Consider the following 18,235-nt stretch of genomic DNA (forward strand, 5'->3'; position numbering starts at 1 on the left):
CACCCAATTCTGGGGCTTTATTTCAGCATGGATTATTCAGCACACAAATAAATGCTAATTGTATTTTCATTGTGGATTGTACCTTTCATCATTATAAAGAGACCCTCAGGGTCAGCCTGGTAATATGGTGGAGGAGATGACTAGAAGGAACTGAAGGCAAAGAGGAAAGTATTAATTATTGCTGTGATCTAGACACAATAAAGAAAGTCTCAGAGAGTAGCAGTGGGGGGGGGGAATCAGATATAAAATGCAATAAAGATAGGTCTCATCTTTCACTACTCTGAGCAATCTAAGGAGTTAGAGTCTCTTCCTGTAATTAGCTCCTCATGGTATTGGTTTTGGGGAGAGATAGTCAGACAGACTCCCGCATGCGCCCGACTGGGATCCACCCGGCACGCCCACCAGGGGCGAAGCTCTGCCCACCAGGGGGGCGATGCTCTGCCCCTCCGGGGCGTAGCTCCGCCTTGACCAGAGCCACTCCAGCGCCTGGGGCAGAGGCCAAGGAGCCTCTGCGGGAGGGGAAGAGAGAGACAGAGAGGAAGGAGGCGGGGTGGAGAAGCAAATGGGCACCTCTCCCATGTGCCCTGGCCCGGAATCGAACCCGGGTCCCCCGCACGCCAGGCCGATGCTCCACCGCTGAGCCAACCGGCCAGGGCCTTCCTCTTGTTCTTGAATTGTCTATTTACATGTCATGTCATCAACTAAATTGTTGTCCCTAGAAGAAGGAAGAGTGTCTTAAAATTCTTTTATATCCTTTAAGTCCCACTCCTAGCTGCTTTAATGAATGATTCATTTGGTCATAACAACAGGATACTGTTATAATGCCGCTCACCAGGAACAAGGAAATGTATGGTATTATGTGTTTTCTGCATTATAGTCATGAGATAAGAAAGCAGAACTAATGACAAAAGGGTAAACTGAATCACACAAGAGAAGCTCTGTGGTTCTGACTCTTACTGGATTACTACTTCTTTTACTAACCAGTATCTTCTTACTCCTCCTCCAAAGAGCACTCTACAGGTATGACGACATCCGCAGCCCTGAGAAAGGGGTGGCCAAGGCCATCTTAACTACTATTATGATGATTACAGATTCTACATCAAGTTGCCAATCAATGAGGCTTTAACATTGTAACAGTGATGTTGGTAACTCTGATACCCACCAAATGCCTCATACTGACTAGTCCTGGGGCTATGTTCCAACAGACTGGCCTCGAACGACAATGGCAGGAGACTCACCAGGTTGTCCAGCATCCTCATGAGGGCCTCAAACTCGTGTTCCCCCAGCCGGCTCTTCTGCATTGGCCCGAAGGTGCTCCCCGCCCACTGCACGGAGCCCACCTCGTGGGGCCGGTGCTTCTCCTGCTCTAGGAGGATGAGGTTCTCCAGGCCCCCGGCACTGGACAGAGCGGACACCTGAGGCAAAGAGCAGACAGCTCTCAATTCTGTGCACTCATGCTCATGGTCACACACACACAGGTGTGCACTCACCTAAGCTCATGTGTGTAACAGAGTAGGGACAGAGGAAGATTAGAAACTGAAATGGGCTGGAAAACCAAGCTAGCTTTGGCTTTGTCCCCCCCACAAGGAAAAGCCAAATTCATTGTTCTTGCACCCTTGAAAAGAGCTATTAGCAGTTTCTTTCTTAATGTCACTTCTTAAGAAGAGACTATAGCGGACAAGTATTCAACCTTAAGAATAATGCAACTCAGATAACTGAAAGTTACTTGAGTTACTGACCAACTTCAAATTGAGATTATTTCTGGGAAAGGTGAAAGAATGGGATTGAACGGGGCTCCAAAGGTGACTGAACGTCTGGTCTGCAGTATTTTATTTCTTTAAGAGGAGAAGGTCTGTTAATATTTGTTAAAATGCTGTTAATATTTGTTAAATCTGAGTTGTCGGTAGTGGTTATATACTATTATATTATTCTCTACATATCTGAATATTCTCTGTGTTTATGAAATATCTCACATTAAAAAAAAGTCACTTGCGAGCAATAGGCTGGCTTCTTGGCTAGTGAAATAGGAATGCAGCTGGATGGGCTGAACTAACAGGTCTGAAGGAAGAATGTGTCCTCCAGGATGGGGTTAGTCAATCACGGAAACCCAGGAGACACACGAGATGCCGATGGCCCAGCTGGACGCTGTGCAGGGTGAGGCAGCATTCTCCAAAGGACTGAGAGTGCTTGTCCCGCTGTCAAGGGTCCAGAGGGAGGGGACGATACACGTGATAGCGGGCAGAAGACCTTGAGAATGTGTGTACAAGAGGTATGTGTGTACAGCACATTCATTAATCTAAATAATTTCCTTATTTTCTAATCCCATGTTCATCTGATAGTACATTCTATTTATTCCTCATATCTGCCACTCATATATAATTGGTTATGATTTGGCTTCCTGGGCAAGTTCAGCTACCGGAAGGAGTTTTGTGCTGTGCATCTGATACACTAGCATTGTAATTAATATTTGATATTCCATGTCAGCCTGCTTATTACAGGGAACAGCTCCTGCTGTACAAGCCCTCGGTGTTTCAGTTTTTGTGTGACAGTTGTTTTTACTGAAAATGAAAGGATACATTTTAGTTTGTTGGTGAATACAGGTCTATGATCTCATGAGGATCTGGCACACACCTTCGAATGTGTTAAATTCACCAGTGCAACAAATGGCCCCTATGAGACTACTTGGAAGTCAACCAGATTGCCTTCCAGAAGTGACCTCATTACCCTGTGAGGAGGAGGAAACTAGAACTCTAATTCTCCACACCCCTTTTATTCAAGACATGTATCCAATAGGAACCTTTATTTTTATTTATTTATTTATTTTTTTGTGTTTTTCCGAAGCTGGAAACAGGGAGGCAGTCAGACAGACTCCCGCATGCGCCCAACCGGGATCCACCCGGCATGCCCACCAGGGGGCGATGCTCTGCCCCTCTGGGGGTTGCTCTGTTGCATCCAGAGCCATTCTAGCGCCTGAGGCAGAGGCCACAGAGCCATCCTCAGTGCCCCGGCAAACTTTGCTCCAATGGAGCCTCGCTGCGGGAGGGGAAGAGAGAGACAGAAAGGAAGGAGAGGGGGAGGGGTGGAGAAGCAGATAGGCGCTTCTCCTGGGAACCTTTATTTTTAACTTAAAAAGATGATGCCATACCCTGGCAAAGATAGAGACCTTAGTGGTCATTTATTCCATTCCTCGTGCTGACAGTAAGAGTCTTTGTCTAATTTCCCTAGAAGGTGATCAGCTCTGTGCTTGGAGAGGCAGCCTTTTGTATGGCTGCCAAAGTGACTAGGGGGTCACAGCAAGCTAACATAGATTACAGTGAGTTTTAATTTCTGGGTCCCAGCTCTGCCCTCTGCTGGCACGTTCTCTAATTCTAAAGTCCCTGCACCCAGTATGAGGCTGTGCGCATGGAATGCACTCTTAGGGGTGGTGAATTCCACTTGGCTGATCAATTTACCTAGTTCATCGTGGACCCCCATCTTGCCCAGGAAGGACTTCAGTCTGGAACCTGAAACCTTGACTTGAAGTGCCAACCCCATGAAGAGAGGTCCTGGCCTGTCAGCCAAGCTTTTCCACCAACCTTACTGCCCCAACAAGCAGTGCAATGCTTGCTGCAGTTCTACAGTGCAGTTCCTAGGCAGTTCTATAGTGCAGTTCCTAGGCAGTTCTATAGTGCAGTTCCTAGGCAGTTCTACAGTGCAGTTCCTAGGCAGTTCTATAGCGCAGTTCCTAGGCAGTTCTATAGTGCAGTTCCTAGGCAGTTCTACAGTGCAGTTCCTAGGCAGTTCTATAGCGCAGTTCCTAGGCAGTTCTACAGTGCAGTTCCTAGGCAGTTCTATAGTGCAGTTCCTAGGCAGTTCTATAGTGCAGTTCCTAGGCAGTTCTATAGCGCAATTTCTAGGCAGTTCTACAGTGCCTAAGAACACAGACTCAGGCACCAGGTTGCCTGGGTTTGAATCCTGGTTTTGCCCTTATTTAATGTGTAACTTTGGACAGTGATTTACTCAATCTGTGCCTCCGTTTCTCATCTGTAAAATGAAAACAATACTACCTACCTCATGAGGATTATTGAAGATAATATTTGTAAAGCACTTAGAATAGCACTGGGTACATGTGGAGCACCATATAAATATTTATGACAAATAAATTATGATGTTTTACCATGAAAGGTTGAGAAGCAATATCCCCTGGGTACTGGTCATTCATGGAAAAGGACAGAACTACCCACATCCTTGTAAGAACTGCCTCCTCTCACCTCCCTCTTCCTCCATCGGTTTCCATGGTGATAGGCAGCAGATGGAGAACCACCTGAGTGTCTTCCCATCTGCCTGTATGCAGAGCAGGGAGCTGTCTCTCTCATCTGGGGATGACCCAGTTTCCTGGAACCCCAAACTTTTGGAGAGCAAAGAGAACACTGTCCCAAGAGAACAAAATAAGCTCTTAGCTTAGAACCACTAAAATGATCAGAGTCATGTTTGCTTGTTTGCCAAAGTCACCAAGGGAGAAAACTAGACCCACGATGGAAAGAGAATTTCAGTGCTGGTCATTCAACCAGAAATCACCCAGCCAGATGCTGGGACTGCAAAAGCATCTGCAAACTGCCAGTGCCTGGGCTCTCATGCCTTAAGCTTCTGGTCTGACCTTGAAGGTTTCCTTCCACATCTCCCAGCTTTGCTTCTCCTTCTAGAAGCTTCCTGCTTCACCAGCAAAAAGAAGCCACTGGAACTTTTCTGGGGGTTATCAGCTGATAACCATCATCGCCTGATGCCATTTTAACAAAGTCACATCAAACCAGTCTTAACTGAAAAGAAACTGACAGCCAGCAGAGCCCAGAGAAGCAGCCACAGGCAGTTAGATCCACCCTTTCATCTGTGTTTTCTAGATGTCCCTCCTGCCTTTGGTTTCATTGCACAGTGCCCATTTCTGAGCGTCCGGAGCCTGAGAGAGGACACACTTCACCACGGGAGGTACAGCAGCATCTCTCTCAATTCATTCTTAGGGCTGCGCTGTCTTTGCAGAGGTGAGAACTGTTTCTCATGGAAGCCTCTTCTTCAGAGGGAAGATAGGGAACTCTTGAAGATCTCAGATGTGGGATAGAGAAAGTGGGCTTATCAGAGGCTCTGCCAGGTTCTAACACCAGGCAGGGGTCAGAGCTCCGGGCCACCATCACCGGTTAGGGAGCAGGAAGGCCACCACATCAGAAAGGTCCTAGTCCACCTTCTCCTGTTCTGATCACTGCTGCGTTTTTTTGTTTTTGTTCTGGCTGGAGGGTAGGGAGATAGTCTCACACCACTTCCTCTAACACCTCTTCGTCACTGCCTTAACAACTATCCTCTCATATTCCTTTAAAAACCATTGAGAAAGGAACCACTTGTAGAGCCTTCACTTGTTCATTAGTGATGCCTCTGGAATATAATCCCCTTTCCCATAACTCCCAGGAGAGAGGCAAGCTTTCTTCCTGGGGTGCTGCTCTGCCCAGACCAGCCAGGAGAGGGCAAACGAGAGGCCAGATGAGCCCTCTGCAGAGAGCTGACTCATCCTGGAGCAGCCAGACTCCCCTTCTGTCAACTGGGCCCCCCAAAATACCATCAGCAACTCCTCTCCTTCATCTGAACGGCTGTCCTCAGAAGGACCATACAGGTCCCACATCTGCAATTGCAAAAACAGAGGCTCACAGAGGGCAAGTCCCTGACCCAAGGGCACGCTGCCCAGAGCAGGGAAGGAGCCCAGCCAGCTGTGCAGGGCCCCCTACGCACCCCTCACATCTTGCCACATTGAAAGGAGCACGTCCTTGGCTTATCCACTGCCACTGGCCTGATAAAGCTATAGGATTTGTGTCTGTTTTCTTATTGCTTCTTCACCAAACCTTATAGGGGGGGGTCCCATGACCATTGACACTCCCCATCCACTTTCCTCCCTATCTCTCACTGGTTAGGAGGACTTCATGGTGGGCTCCCTGCCATCACCTTGGGGGTTCCTGGTCTTTAACAGCCATGTCATCACTCCATCTGGCCTGCGCTCCACTTTTCTTTCTGCACTTGGACCACATTCATGGTCTTTGCAAACTAGCCCCCTCAAAAGAAGAAAAGAAGGGAGGGAAGGTGGGATGGAGGAAGGGAGGGAGGGAGGGAGGGAGGGAGGGGGAAGGAAGGAAGGAAGGAAGGAAGGAAGGAAGGAAGGAAGGAAGGAAGGAAGGAAGGAAGGGAAAACCTGCATGTGTGGTGTCTATTGGGCACAGCCAGATGAAAAAGGTAGACCCCAGGCAATATATAAACATGGTAAGAACTTCTATCTGCCCTACTATAGTTTCTTCTGCTATCCAATGGATGAGCCCAGACAGCTCCCCCTTCTGGGCACTGACTCCCAAGAGTTGTGTGTTGGTTGTTAGTGGTGATACATTTTTTAAGCTACAAAACTGCTTCTAAGTGTAAAAGTTTAGACAAATAAGGCAGTGCCAAGGCAGAGAGACAGGGCCAGGCTTTTAGATGGCGAGCCTTTGTCCACAGGCCACTGTCAGAGCCCCTCCCCAGAGTGCCCCGAGAGCTCGCTCACCTGGATCTCACACGCAGCCTGCAGGTGGAATATCTTATAAAACGCCTCCTCCACAGTGTCACCCAGAGCAACCACACCATGGTTTCTTAGCACCAGGATCTGTAGAACAAATGGTCGATTAAAACTTTAAGCCCTCTAAACTTTATTTTATTTATTTTTTTTTTGTTTTGCTTTTATATGAAACAGTTTTGTTTTTTTTTTAAATAAATTTTTATTAATGGTAATGGGATGACATTAATAAATCAGGGTACATATATTCAAAGAAAACATGTCTAGGTTATTTTGTCATCAAATTATGTTGCACACCCCTCGCCCAAAGTCAGATTGTCCTCCGTCACCCTCTATCTAGTTCTCTGTGCCCCTCCCCCTCCCCCTAACTCTCTCCCTCCCTCCCTCCCATGTCCTCCCTCCCCCCCCACCCTTGGTAACCACCACACTCTTGTCCATGTCTCTTAGTCTCATTTTTATGTTCCACCAATGTATGGAATCATGTAGTTCTTGTTTTTTTCTGATTTGCTTATTTCACTCCTTATAATGTTATCAAGATCCCACCATTTTGCTGTAAATGATCTGATGTCATCATTTCTTATGGCTGAGTAGTATTCCATAGTGTATATGTGCCACATCTTCTTTATCCAGTCTTCTATTGAAGGGCTTTTTGGTTGTTTCCATGTCTTGGCCACTGTGAACAGTGCTGCAATGAACATGGGGCTACATGTGTCTTCACGTATCAATGTTTCTGAGGTTTTGGGGTATATACCCAGTAGAGGGATTGCTGGGTCATAAGGTAGTTCTATTTGCAGTTTTTTGAGGAACCACCATACTTTCCTCCATAATGGTTGTACTACTTTACAGTCCCACCAACAGTGAATGAGGGTTCCTTTTTCTCCACAGCCTCTCCAACATTTGCTATTACCCGTCTTGTTGATAATAGCTAATCTAACAGGAGTGAGGTGGTATCTCATTGTAGTTTTGATTTGCATTTCTCTAATAACTAATGAAGCTGATAAGCCCTCTAAACTTTAATTAAGAGGGAGAGAGTTTTATTTTATTCAGCTCAATTTCCATATCCGATCTCAGAGCACCCCTCCCAGCTCCTTATTCCTCCCCCTACACAAACACCACAATGTACCCCGTGTAAAATCACGTGTGATCTTAACCCTAAGAAATAGAAGACTTTTTTAATACTGAAATGAAATGGTTTTGATGGATTTCTTTGGGCAATGTCTAGGTATTTTAGGCTTTGGAGAGCTTAGAAGACTGAAAAACTAGTTTGTGTTAAAGTGAGAGAAATTATTTGATGTCCGGTATGAGGATCCAACCTCAAAAGCAACTTCTTGCCCCTGTGAGTTCGTCAACCTGGGAGTCACCCAGGAGGCCTCACTGAGTTTATGGAAAGGAAGGCCAATGTCCAGGGAGGCCGTGTGACATTGGCTTTCCTTTCCATAAACTCAGTGAGGCCCGGGCAGTTCTAAGACCCTACAGTTTCATGAAAGAGGCCATAGTAACCTTCTAATCTAACTCACTGCTTTTACAGTAGAGGAAGCCTAAAGAAATGGAAAGTTTCCCAGCTACTCAGGGGCAGAATGGGAACTGGAACACAGGCATTCTTACTGCTGATGCAATGTTTCTGACAGCCAGGGATAGGCTGATAAAAGGAGGGAAAACCCAGAAATGAATTTATCCCCAGAGCTTGACTTCCCAAGGTCCAGGTACTAAAAATTCCCCTTGGTTGTTTTTATCCTCAAGAAGTCTCTGAACCCAGCTGAGGCTCACCTGGGAACTGGGACATAGACCCATGTGTGGGATCTGTCCCTGTAGACCTGGGGTGAGGCCTAATCATCACATCCTCTCTTACTGAAAACAACTGGAGGTTTTCCCTCTCAGGTGCCAGAAAAATGGGAAGAGATGATGACTCTGGCCCACAAAATATTCTGCAGAGAACAAATGCCCCATCTTTCAACTTCTTGTAGCAGTTCATAGAGGTGAACATCTCACCCTTCCCAGGTACCGCTCATGAGGCTCTGGAGAGGAATGTTAGAAGAGAGTGGCAGGGATTTCTCCTCTGTGTCAGAGATGGGGGCCAGTGACTCTCAGATGGGAAAGGACACTGAGTTCCTTCCGAGGACAGGAGCAGGCGTCCATCAGCCCAGATTCGGCTCCTACACTTGAGATACTAAGTGGATCACCCCAACTATGTACTGTTATAAAATAAGTCTTTAGACTTTAACCAAACAATAATGAGATTCTCTTTTTCTCTATCAAGTTAGAAAAAAATGTGCTAGCACTCAAATTTGGGGAGACCACAGAGAAGCAGCATTCTCATATACTTCAGATGTGGCAGGGCAGAGAGGATAATTTGGCAATGTGGTGTAAGAATTTTTAAATGTACACCCACAGAATTTTACCCTAAGGATATCAACTCAAGCATATACAGAGATTTAGCTGAAAGGGTTTTCACCGCAGTGCCGTTTCTATCAAAAGAAAATGTGGGGGAAAGAAACCTTTCCAATGTCCAGTCAGAAAGGACGGTTCAGAGAAATGGTGGCACACCTAATCATACAATGAGATACAATTTAGTTATTTAAAATAGTGATGTAGAAAATATTTAATAACATACAAAGGTGTTGACTGCTGAGGGAAAAAAGAATATATTTGGGGTGTGCACCCAAATCACTGTGTGGTACGATAGAGAGAACTATATTTCATTATCATATGCATGATTTCTAAACGTTGCCCATGAACATGTATCACTTGTCCCGTCAGCTGTTGACAATCCAACCCTGAAATGTCCCCAGAACAGCTCAGCCAAACCTTGCAGGTGGGTCCAAGGCACTTCTGCAGGTTGATCCGATCCGCTTCCTGCTCCATTTCACCATTAAAGTCGTAATAGGCCATGTCCCCCACCAGCAGGGCATTGTGGGAGACAGGCAGGAGGCCCCACTTCATGGCTGACACCTTCAGGGAGACGACGAAATGGTTAGCACCTGGAGCTCCCCCAGCGCCTTTCCTCAGAGTGGCACAGTCAAGTTCTGCTCTGGCATGGGTGTGGGGACAAGCATGGGAGAGAGGCACTCCTCTGGCTCTTCTCCACCTGGCTGGGGTCTTGCTTTCTGGCTGCTTCCTCTAATGTCTTTCTGTCACAGTTTTCACAGCAGCCATGCCAACATATCACCTTCGAAAACTGCTGCAAAGAATGCACCTGAGAAAGCATTGCTGCTGCCAGCCCTGCTTTGCTCTCGTCCTGGGACTCTGAGGGGGGGGCAGGGGTGGAGCAGGCACAAGGCTAGGGAAAGCCAGGGCCATGGGTCATCTAGGGAGGGTTGGTGAAGACTCTCAGCCCTGAGGTCAGTGCAGAAACAGCCATGACTCCTCACTAACGGGGGGCCCTTTGTGAAGCCCTGTTTTACTAGCAATGAGACAGTAAGAGTGCCAGGGAACAGAGTTAAAACCCTGTTGTAACCTAATACCATGCTCTGCCATTTATTAAAAGCAAGGAGAGGCTTAGAGGAGCCCTTTGGCCTCCTTCACTCATTTTGCCCCATAAGTAAGCCCAGGCTCTGCACACTTGGCACAAAGACATCATCCAGTCGTGGCCCAAATTCTGGAAAGTCTCAGTGCTCGTGATGAACGTGCTTTGCTGAGAAAACCAAGGGCCGGTGGCAAGTCTGCTCCGCCCCTGTTGGTGTGGCCTGGGGGGCAGAAGGATGGGGTAAAGGTTGAGACAACTCCAACAGCTGTCTTTTCAAGTGATGCTGCAGTGTCTGAGACATACAAGGAGAAATTTCCAGAGACCTCGAGGGGATGCCCTGCTCCTTGGGGGTGTTTACTTTCTCCAGTTGTCTTTGCCCCCATCCCTAGACCTCAGCCTACCTGGGCTTTGAGAAGTGGGCAAGCCTAGGTTCCCAATGTCTTATCTCCTATCAAGGTCTCTCCTCAGCAGAGCCTGGGCTGGGGGCTGGGGGCTGGGGGCTGGGGCCTAGGGGCAGACGCCAGCCCTGGGCCCTGCAGGACTGTCCTGAGCAGAGAAACAGAAGAGGGGCTGCCCCTGGGTGAGCGGTGCCAGTTTGTGCAGGTGGCAGGGTGGGAGTGCAGTGGGGCAGACATCACGCACCCTTACATTCTCCCCAAGCCAATCTGTAGTTAGAAAAGTGGAGAGAATTTCGGGCCCCCACATTGGGTGTTCCTTCTCCTCACTTTGGCATGAGTTCCAGGAAGACTTCCCAGAACTGTTTAAATGATGAGACTGTCACTAGCTAGGGGGTCTCATGCCTTTCTTCAGGGGGAAACTTAGAAAATCAGGTAACAGGGGATTGCTGCTGGCCTCAGGGAGCAAAATGCTGCCGAGGGCCGACGCTCACCGCAGCCGTGGCCGGCGTGTGTAGGTGGATGACGCAGCGCACGTCGGGCCTGGCCGCATAGATGGCCGAGTGCAGGCAGAAGCCCGTGGTGTCCACTGGGAAGCAGCTGCTGCCCTTCTCCACCACCTCTCCCAGGATGTTCACCTTGATCTGGACCAGGGAGGAAGAGAGAGACTTACAGCCACCGAACAGGCAGAGGCCCTTCCCCGCCTCCCCACAGGGGTTCATTCATGGGCAATGGTTGTGCTTGCTGTTCCGGGAGAAAGAGACCCAGCTCCTGTCCTCAGTGAACTCCCAGGCTAATGGGGACACAGGGAGTTATAATTAAGCACGAAAAATGCTACAGTGGAGTTCCTCAGACTACCGTGCACAGGAATCACCTGCAGATCCTGTCAAAATGCAGATTCTAACTCAGCAGGCCAAGAACACGGCCTGGGAGCCTGCATTTTTAACCGGTTCCCAATGACACCCAGGCTGCTGGTCCACAGACAATACTCTGAGCGCAGGGTGCTGGAACAGTCATTTGAAGGATTCTCTAAAAGCAGACGGCGGCGTCTTTGGTGAAATGGGGAGTCAGAGCAGCCTTCCCAGGACAATAATGTCTCAGCTGCACCTTCTCTTTCTTTTGTTTACTCCTTCTTTTGAATTAAAAAAAATCATATACAAAGGTAAATAGTATAGTAAACACCTATTTACCAATGACCAGTGGTAGGATTCAGCCAGTTTGAACCAGTTTGGCAGAACAGATACCTAATTTTTGGTTGAGTTTGGCGAACTGGTTGTTAAAATGGCACTTGTAATCAGGGTTCTCTCTAAGCTGGGAGCTGGGCAGCTGCTCAGTGTGGAAATCACAAATTTACATTCCTTACTCTATTTTAACATTCATCTGTACAATAGAGTATTCTAAGTACTTGTAGTAATTAATGTTCATTCCGTCCATAGGTGAAAAAAAATCACAAGTAAAGATGCCAATCAAGAAGCAATACAGAAATATCTCAAATAACAGTTTTATGGTTTTTGTCAGGTGTTATTTAATATTTTTATTAATATTTTGAAACTCTTTCTTATAACAATCTAGTTTTGTGTACCTCTTTTATTGCTTTTACTTTTTATTTTATTTATTTATTTTAATTTTCTTGTGACAGAGACAGAGAGAAGGACAGATAGGAACAGACAGACAGGAAGAGAGAGATGAGAAGCATCAGCTCTTCAATGTGGCACCTTATTTGTTCATTGATTGCTTTCTCATATGTGCCTTAACCAAGGGGCTACAGCAGAACGAGTGACCCCTTGCTCAAGCCAGAGACCTTGGGCTCAAGCTGGTGAGCATTTCTCAAACCAGATGAGCCCGTGCTCAAGCTGGTGACCTTGGGGTTTCGAACCTGGGTCCTCCGCATCCTAGTCTGATGCTCTATTCACTGTGCCACCACCTGGTCAGGTTTATTGTCCTTATTTAAGTATTAAATGCATGAAATAATAAATTACCTTTTGGTAGATTGGTTTTTTATACTTAAAATGGTCATTAGAGCAGAGAATCGGTTGTTAAATTATTTGAATCCCAGCACTGTCAATGACCCAAAAGGTCTTAACTGACAAGTAGAAAGTAATCACTGGTTTCATAATCTACTTTTGACTCCAACTCAGTATCTTGGCTAAAAATCACATGCTCATGTGTGAGTGTGTGTGTGGGGGGGTGCACACAGTGCTGGTGGCTCTGGTTGGCCATCACACAGTTAGGCTGTGGTGTCTCCTGCAACATAAACAATCTCACAGAACCCCCCCATCAGAGAAGGTCACTTTTGACGTGACACAGCAAGGCAAAACAGCTGCTCCTTAACCATGTCTAAGCACAGACAGAAACAACGCTGCACAGCACAGAAATGACCAACCCCTCCCCACTGGCCAACAGGAGACCCTGCAGCCTCTTTACCCCGCAGCTCCAGCCTCGCTCCACCCCCCTAATCCCGGGCCCTCCCCCGCTTCAGAATAGCCCCTGCAGCTGACAGTGTACTAGCCAGGGCAATGCCTCCTTCTTACAACACTCCCCAAATCACCGAACACAAACCCACATCCTGAGACAAGTCCCCTCTGAACACCTTCTTGCTGCACACTCCCCCTGGTCCCTGGGGCGCAACCTCCCTGCGGCTGGTAGTTAACCCAACCTTTGATGACAGGTGTTCCCTGGCATTATTAACAAGCTAGTTTAGCTTTTAAAAATCTCGACAATTTTGGCCCCTAAAATTATACCACCACTCTGAATGCAGCACACTGGGCAGTTCCAAAAATTGCCCACCACCCCCATTCTAGAAAGCCCAGCAGACAGGCTGGTACCAAAGGAAAGGACAGATCTGTGTGGAAAAGAGCCATGCATATTGACATTATTTGTTTAAGCAGAAGCATCAGGAAGATGTTTAACAAATCCCGTTACAAATTTCTATGTTAAGTGAATTTACAGAATGAACATGAATTCAAAGTGGCCGACTGCTGCAGGTGGCAGCAAGTGCCCGGTCTCAGGAACCTTAGACCTACAAGTGCGCAATGCTGACCCCTCCTTTCCCTTCAGCCCAACTCCCCCACTTCCTCTGACGTGCAGCCTGCACAGAGGTCCCTCTCTGGGAGCCTCTCTCCAATCTCACGCAATCCTTATCTCAGCCTTGGATGTGTGATCTCTTAAGAATTCCTACGGCCTAACAGGGCAGCCACTATCCCCTATATAGTGCCTTGTCCAAGTGAGAACAGCCCTGTCTGAGGACAGCACCAGGGGCACAGGGCTTGGTGCATGGACACTTCCACTGAGAAAATGTGAAAACCAGGCCCAGTGCCAGGGCATGTGTAGAGTGTGGCACACAGATTGACTTTCACCCTCGTCCCTATCCCTCACCAGCCAGGCTCTTGTGTGCAGTGCATAGGCTGCACAACCATGCACAACAGCAGTAAGTCTATGTACACACCCTGAACGTCTCACACCCACGACTTAAACCTGTAGCTCTAGGTCATATCTGTTCTAGGGTAATCAAATGCCAACTGACGTCTTTCACTCTTCAAACTCAATCCACACCCTCAACCCAACTGTGCACCAGGCCCACTAAGGCTGCTGGCCCCGAATTTCCTTCCGGGCTCATTTCAATAGCCCCAGCCGGTAGTCAGTAGTTGCCTCCACACAGTTGTCAGAGGGCGATTTCTACAATGGAAACCTTATTGCATCGTTCGCCTACTGAACGTTTCAGAAGTTCTCCATGTCCAACAGAATAAAGCCAAAGCACCATAGTAAGCCTTCAGTGCCATTTATCATCGGGTCCCTATCACCTTCCCAGCCTCACCTCGAGACACCCTGGGAGCCAGACTTATTCAATCACCTGTCCTCCCAAGTGAACTGGGACTGGCATACATTTGGGCTTGGTGCATGCTGCCCTCCTGCTGAGGACATGATCACCTCTGCCCAGTCTTTCTCTGCTGCCCCGGTCTAAGTCTACTTATCCACAGTGAGCTCCTGAGGACTCCTCTCCTTCATCACCATTTCATCCCAGCAGCTCCCGCTGTGCCCCCTCTACCTCCTACGGCACCGCTGAGCTCGGTGCCCCTTCCCAAGGCTCCCAACCTCCTTTGTCTCCATCAGAGCACTCTTCAGTCTGAGTTTAATCACTGATTGCCTCCCCTCACCCCCATCTGACCGTATGCCTTAAACACAGAGCCTGTGCCGTCCTTGGGTCTGTGGCCCCTGTCTGACCCTTCCATGACCTCTGAGGGTGGCACTCTACAAGTCATTAACCCTAGCTAGATACTAGTATCCTCTCCTGCCTATAAAGTGGCCTTGGCAGTCCTCGAGGCCCAGCCCTGCCCAGATATTCCGTGACTTTGTCAGCCTGCTCTTTAAACTGGTTACCTGAACTTAGCATCTGAGTGTGTCTCAAGCGTGGCGGGGATCCCAAGCTGGCACCCTCCTCTCCCAGGAGCAGCAGCTGGTTCAGCAGCTGTAGCCCACACACCTAAGAAACACTGGCTGCTTCTGCTTCTAAGACAGTCCTCTCTACTTTCCTCCTCACAACCAGAAACCTTCCTTGATTGAAACCAGCCTCTGGCAGTATCTCCCTACCATACTTAAGGATCAGGAGAACTAAAACGGGTCCCAGGAACTATGTCTAATGGCACCAGCACTAGACAACTCTTGCGTTGCTTTGGCATGAAGCACTGGCTGCCATTGTAATGTATTTTCCATCCAGAAAGGCCTCCCCATTCCCAGCCTCCGTGGTACAATCCCAGGCTCAGACGACCAGGCCTCTCTCTCCTTCCTCCTACTGCGCTTGCCGTCCGCTCCTCACGTTTGTTCCCATCATGCTCTGAGCACTCAGTATGTTTTGGTGACCATGTTTCTTCTTTCCCACCAGACTGTAAGCTCCACAGGGACAGAACAGCAGTGGATAATATGGAGATGACCTTTCACTGTAGAAGCACAGAGGTGCTGTTAATTCAATAAGAAACAAGCAGCAGGACACCAAATAGTACTCACCAGGCTGGATGCCGTGACTTCGCTGCAAGAGACGCCCTTAGGACTGATCAGGAAGTGGTCCTGCTCCTTGCTGACTCTCAGCTGGAGGAAAAACACATGTTCTCAGTGGCAAGAAGAAAGGGGGTCTTTTCCAAGGACATTCTGCTTGAGCCCCCTCTTCCCCTGAACCCATGACACCCAAATCTTCCTCTCAAGAACATTTATCTCCCCCATCCCCACCCCAACCCATGAGAGATGAAGAGAACTTGGCCTTTATTTGCAACTATGGAAATGGAGCTACAAGATGAATCTCTTGATGGTCAAAGGAAGCCCTAGAAATAGGATCCAGGAGTTTCCAGCTCCTCATCCAGAGAAATGTCCACTGGCCAGGTTACTTCAGGTGACCACAGTGGTTAAAAACCAAAGAAGGGCTCAGCATTTTGTCCAAAGGCCACCCTCAGTACCATGGCAATGCAAACAGTCAGGAGCTCTCCCTTTGGATTTTGCGGAGGCCACACAGAGTGCCCTACCCCACTCCAAGGCACCCCCCTCACCGTGACATAGGTGTCGCTCAGCTGGGCCCAGCCATAGAGGTCCAGGAGGCGGTAGACGCTGCTGATCTTGCACCGCATGAGCCGCTCCCCCTTGGCCAGGTTCAAGGAGTCGGCGGTGTGGAGGTCATTGATGGGCGTCATCATGGAGAAGTCTGCAGGGGGACGGGGAGGGAAGGGCCGTTCTCAGGGTCAGGGGCTCCCACCGGCCCCCCTTCCCTGAACTAGTCCTCTCTGACTTCTCAGTGGCACTACAACTGCGCGAGGGACCTCAGCAAGCAGGGAGCTGCACATTCTTTCACCTTTACCCAGGGGGAGGAAATCAAAAAGTCCTCTGCTTATTTGGGTAAGAATGGCATTGCTTTTGGTAAAAAATCATGACAAGGCTTAAGACCGCAGAATAATAAAGAATTATCAGAAAGCCAAGCTTACCATAAATCCTAAAGATGGACATTAAATAGAAGTAAGAATAAGTTTCTGAGTTCAAATATGGTTATATTTCATCAGTTAGTTTTCATGAAGAAGTTACTGATCACTAGACCTGCTATTATCAGGCTGTTTTAAGTATACCATGTGCTATAACATTTTCTCTGATTTTGGAAACTGAACAAATAGAACACTAAGTCAGCCAAGAAGTAAATTTGTCAACTTTTTCTGACAAGTCATAAACTTCCAGAAGTCAGTGTGGCTGTGGCTGGCTGAAGGGTGTCAGGTCTCAGCAGGCCTCGTTGGCTCCTCTCCAGATATCAGACCCTTAGTTCTTTATGATTTCTCTTTGGGAATTTTGGGGGCTGTGGGAGGGGTTTGGAAATGGACCTATCTGGTCCTCAGATCACCTAAAGGGTCTAGGAGTTGATGTTCAGTCTGTTCCATTAACCATGATGACTGCGGCCTACAGGCCTCAAGAAGGCAGAAGAGGGCGTCTGAGTCCCAGCACTCCAATTTGTCAGCCTCTAGGAATCGCTGAAGAATCAATAGAAAAGTGTTCCGGCGTAAAATGACATCTGGCTGGGAGCCTCCTAATGCTGCTTCTCCCAGCATCACATTAAAAACTATAATGGATTAAAATGCTCTTTGGAAACTTCTGCCATCTCTATAAACCTTGCTGCTACACAATGTGATGCATGTCCTGGACCAGGTTTGCCGTTAGTTGAAATAATGAGATGGTGTGTGAAGATGGGGGTGGCCTGGGTGCTGTCGGCCCAACAGAAAGCAAGCAGAGCAAGCCTCGAACACTTCATGTCAGAAAATGCAGCCAAAGGGCCTGTGTTTACCAGGGTGGTAAACCCCAGGACATGTGTCCAGTAAACGTGGCTGGCAGTGACAAAAGTGACCCAAAGACCCAGCTCAACAGGCAAAAAGAGCAATAGCAAAACTCCAAAATCAAATTCTAACTCAAGCGGACCAGTCTGGGGCCCCTTCCTCCTCTCAGTTTATCACCCTGACAGGAAATTAACTATTTGCTCACTCCAGGCAGTAAGAAGAAGGTCTATCGAAAGCATAAGGCCCCAGACAAAGCCAAGTGGGGAGAGGAGAGGCTTCAGGTCCAGAATTCTTTGAATCCTTCTCTCACAAATAAGTGTGATTACCCAGTGATGCCCAGGAGGTCAGAATAGGTCTTTAAACCCCCCATCATATCCTCTGTATCCTGTATCGAAGGCCCCCTCCCACTCTGCGAGGATGACCCCTCCCAGGCCTGAGGGCAGGAGAAGGGAACAGAGGGCTCCCAGGAGTCCCCATCCGCTGCTGCTGCTCTCAGGGTCTTATTAAAAATCATGCTTATTCTGACCAGCCTGACAGAGGTTGGGCCGCTGAGCACCAGCCCTATGACTCAGATCTAACTGAGCTATTTAGTCAATTTACTTAAGAAAACACAGAGAAAGATGAAAACCCACCAAAGCCCCTGAAAGCTAAGACTAAAGAACACACTATTGAAAAAAAATTCTAAGACAAATGGAGCTGGACAAAGAACAAGCAAATGGAGCTGGTCTTGAACTTGTGACATGACATTTTGACCTTCTCTCTGTACATCTGACTCAGGTGCCCTGGGTGTGCACTAATCAAATCTGCAGTCATACAACTGTCTTCCTAACAGATGCTGGTCAGTGTGGCAACAGGAATGCTGGTCAGTTCTGTTTCTCTTTCAAGTGGAAGAGTGTAAGGACAGAGACATGAAAACGATGAGGGAGAATATGATAGATATGGGAGACAAATGCCAGAGAGCCTGCATATAGATAATCAGAATTGATCTAATAGAAAAAAAACTTCTGGACTGAATAAAGACCTATGT

The 18,235-nt window shown here is 47.9% G+C and overlaps 1 protein-coding gene across 2 annotated transcripts in view; it reads right to left on the reverse strand.

The window, feature by feature from the left end:
• ADD2 (adducin 2) overlaps positions 1-18,235 on the reverse strand; it is a 117,023-nt gene that overhangs the window by 23,984 nt on the left and 74,804 nt on the right. For both annotated transcript variants that reach the window (XM_066267341.1, XM_066267342.1), the window contains exons 5-10: positions 15,949-16,100; positions 15,416-15,496; positions 10,909-11,058; positions 9,362-9,505; positions 6,548-6,646; positions 1,239-1,415 (exon numbers count right to left, since the gene is read on the reverse strand). In XM_066267341.1, coding sequence (XP_066123438.1) covers positions 1,239-1,415; positions 6,548-6,646; positions 9,362-9,505; positions 10,909-11,058; positions 15,416-15,496; positions 15,949-16,100 — 803 coding nt within the window. The remainder of the gene's footprint in view (positions 1-1,238; positions 1,416-6,547; positions 6,647-9,361; positions 9,506-10,908; positions 11,059-15,415; positions 15,497-15,948; positions 16,101-18,235) is intronic.

Source organism: Saccopteryx bilineata, chromosome 3 (assembly GCF_036850765.1).
Source record: "Saccopteryx bilineata isolate mSacBil1 chromosome 3, mSacBil1_pri_phased_curated, whole genome shotgun sequence".
Taxonomy (NCBI): Eukaryota; Metazoa; Chordata; class Mammalia; order Chiroptera; family Emballonuridae; genus Saccopteryx; species Saccopteryx bilineata.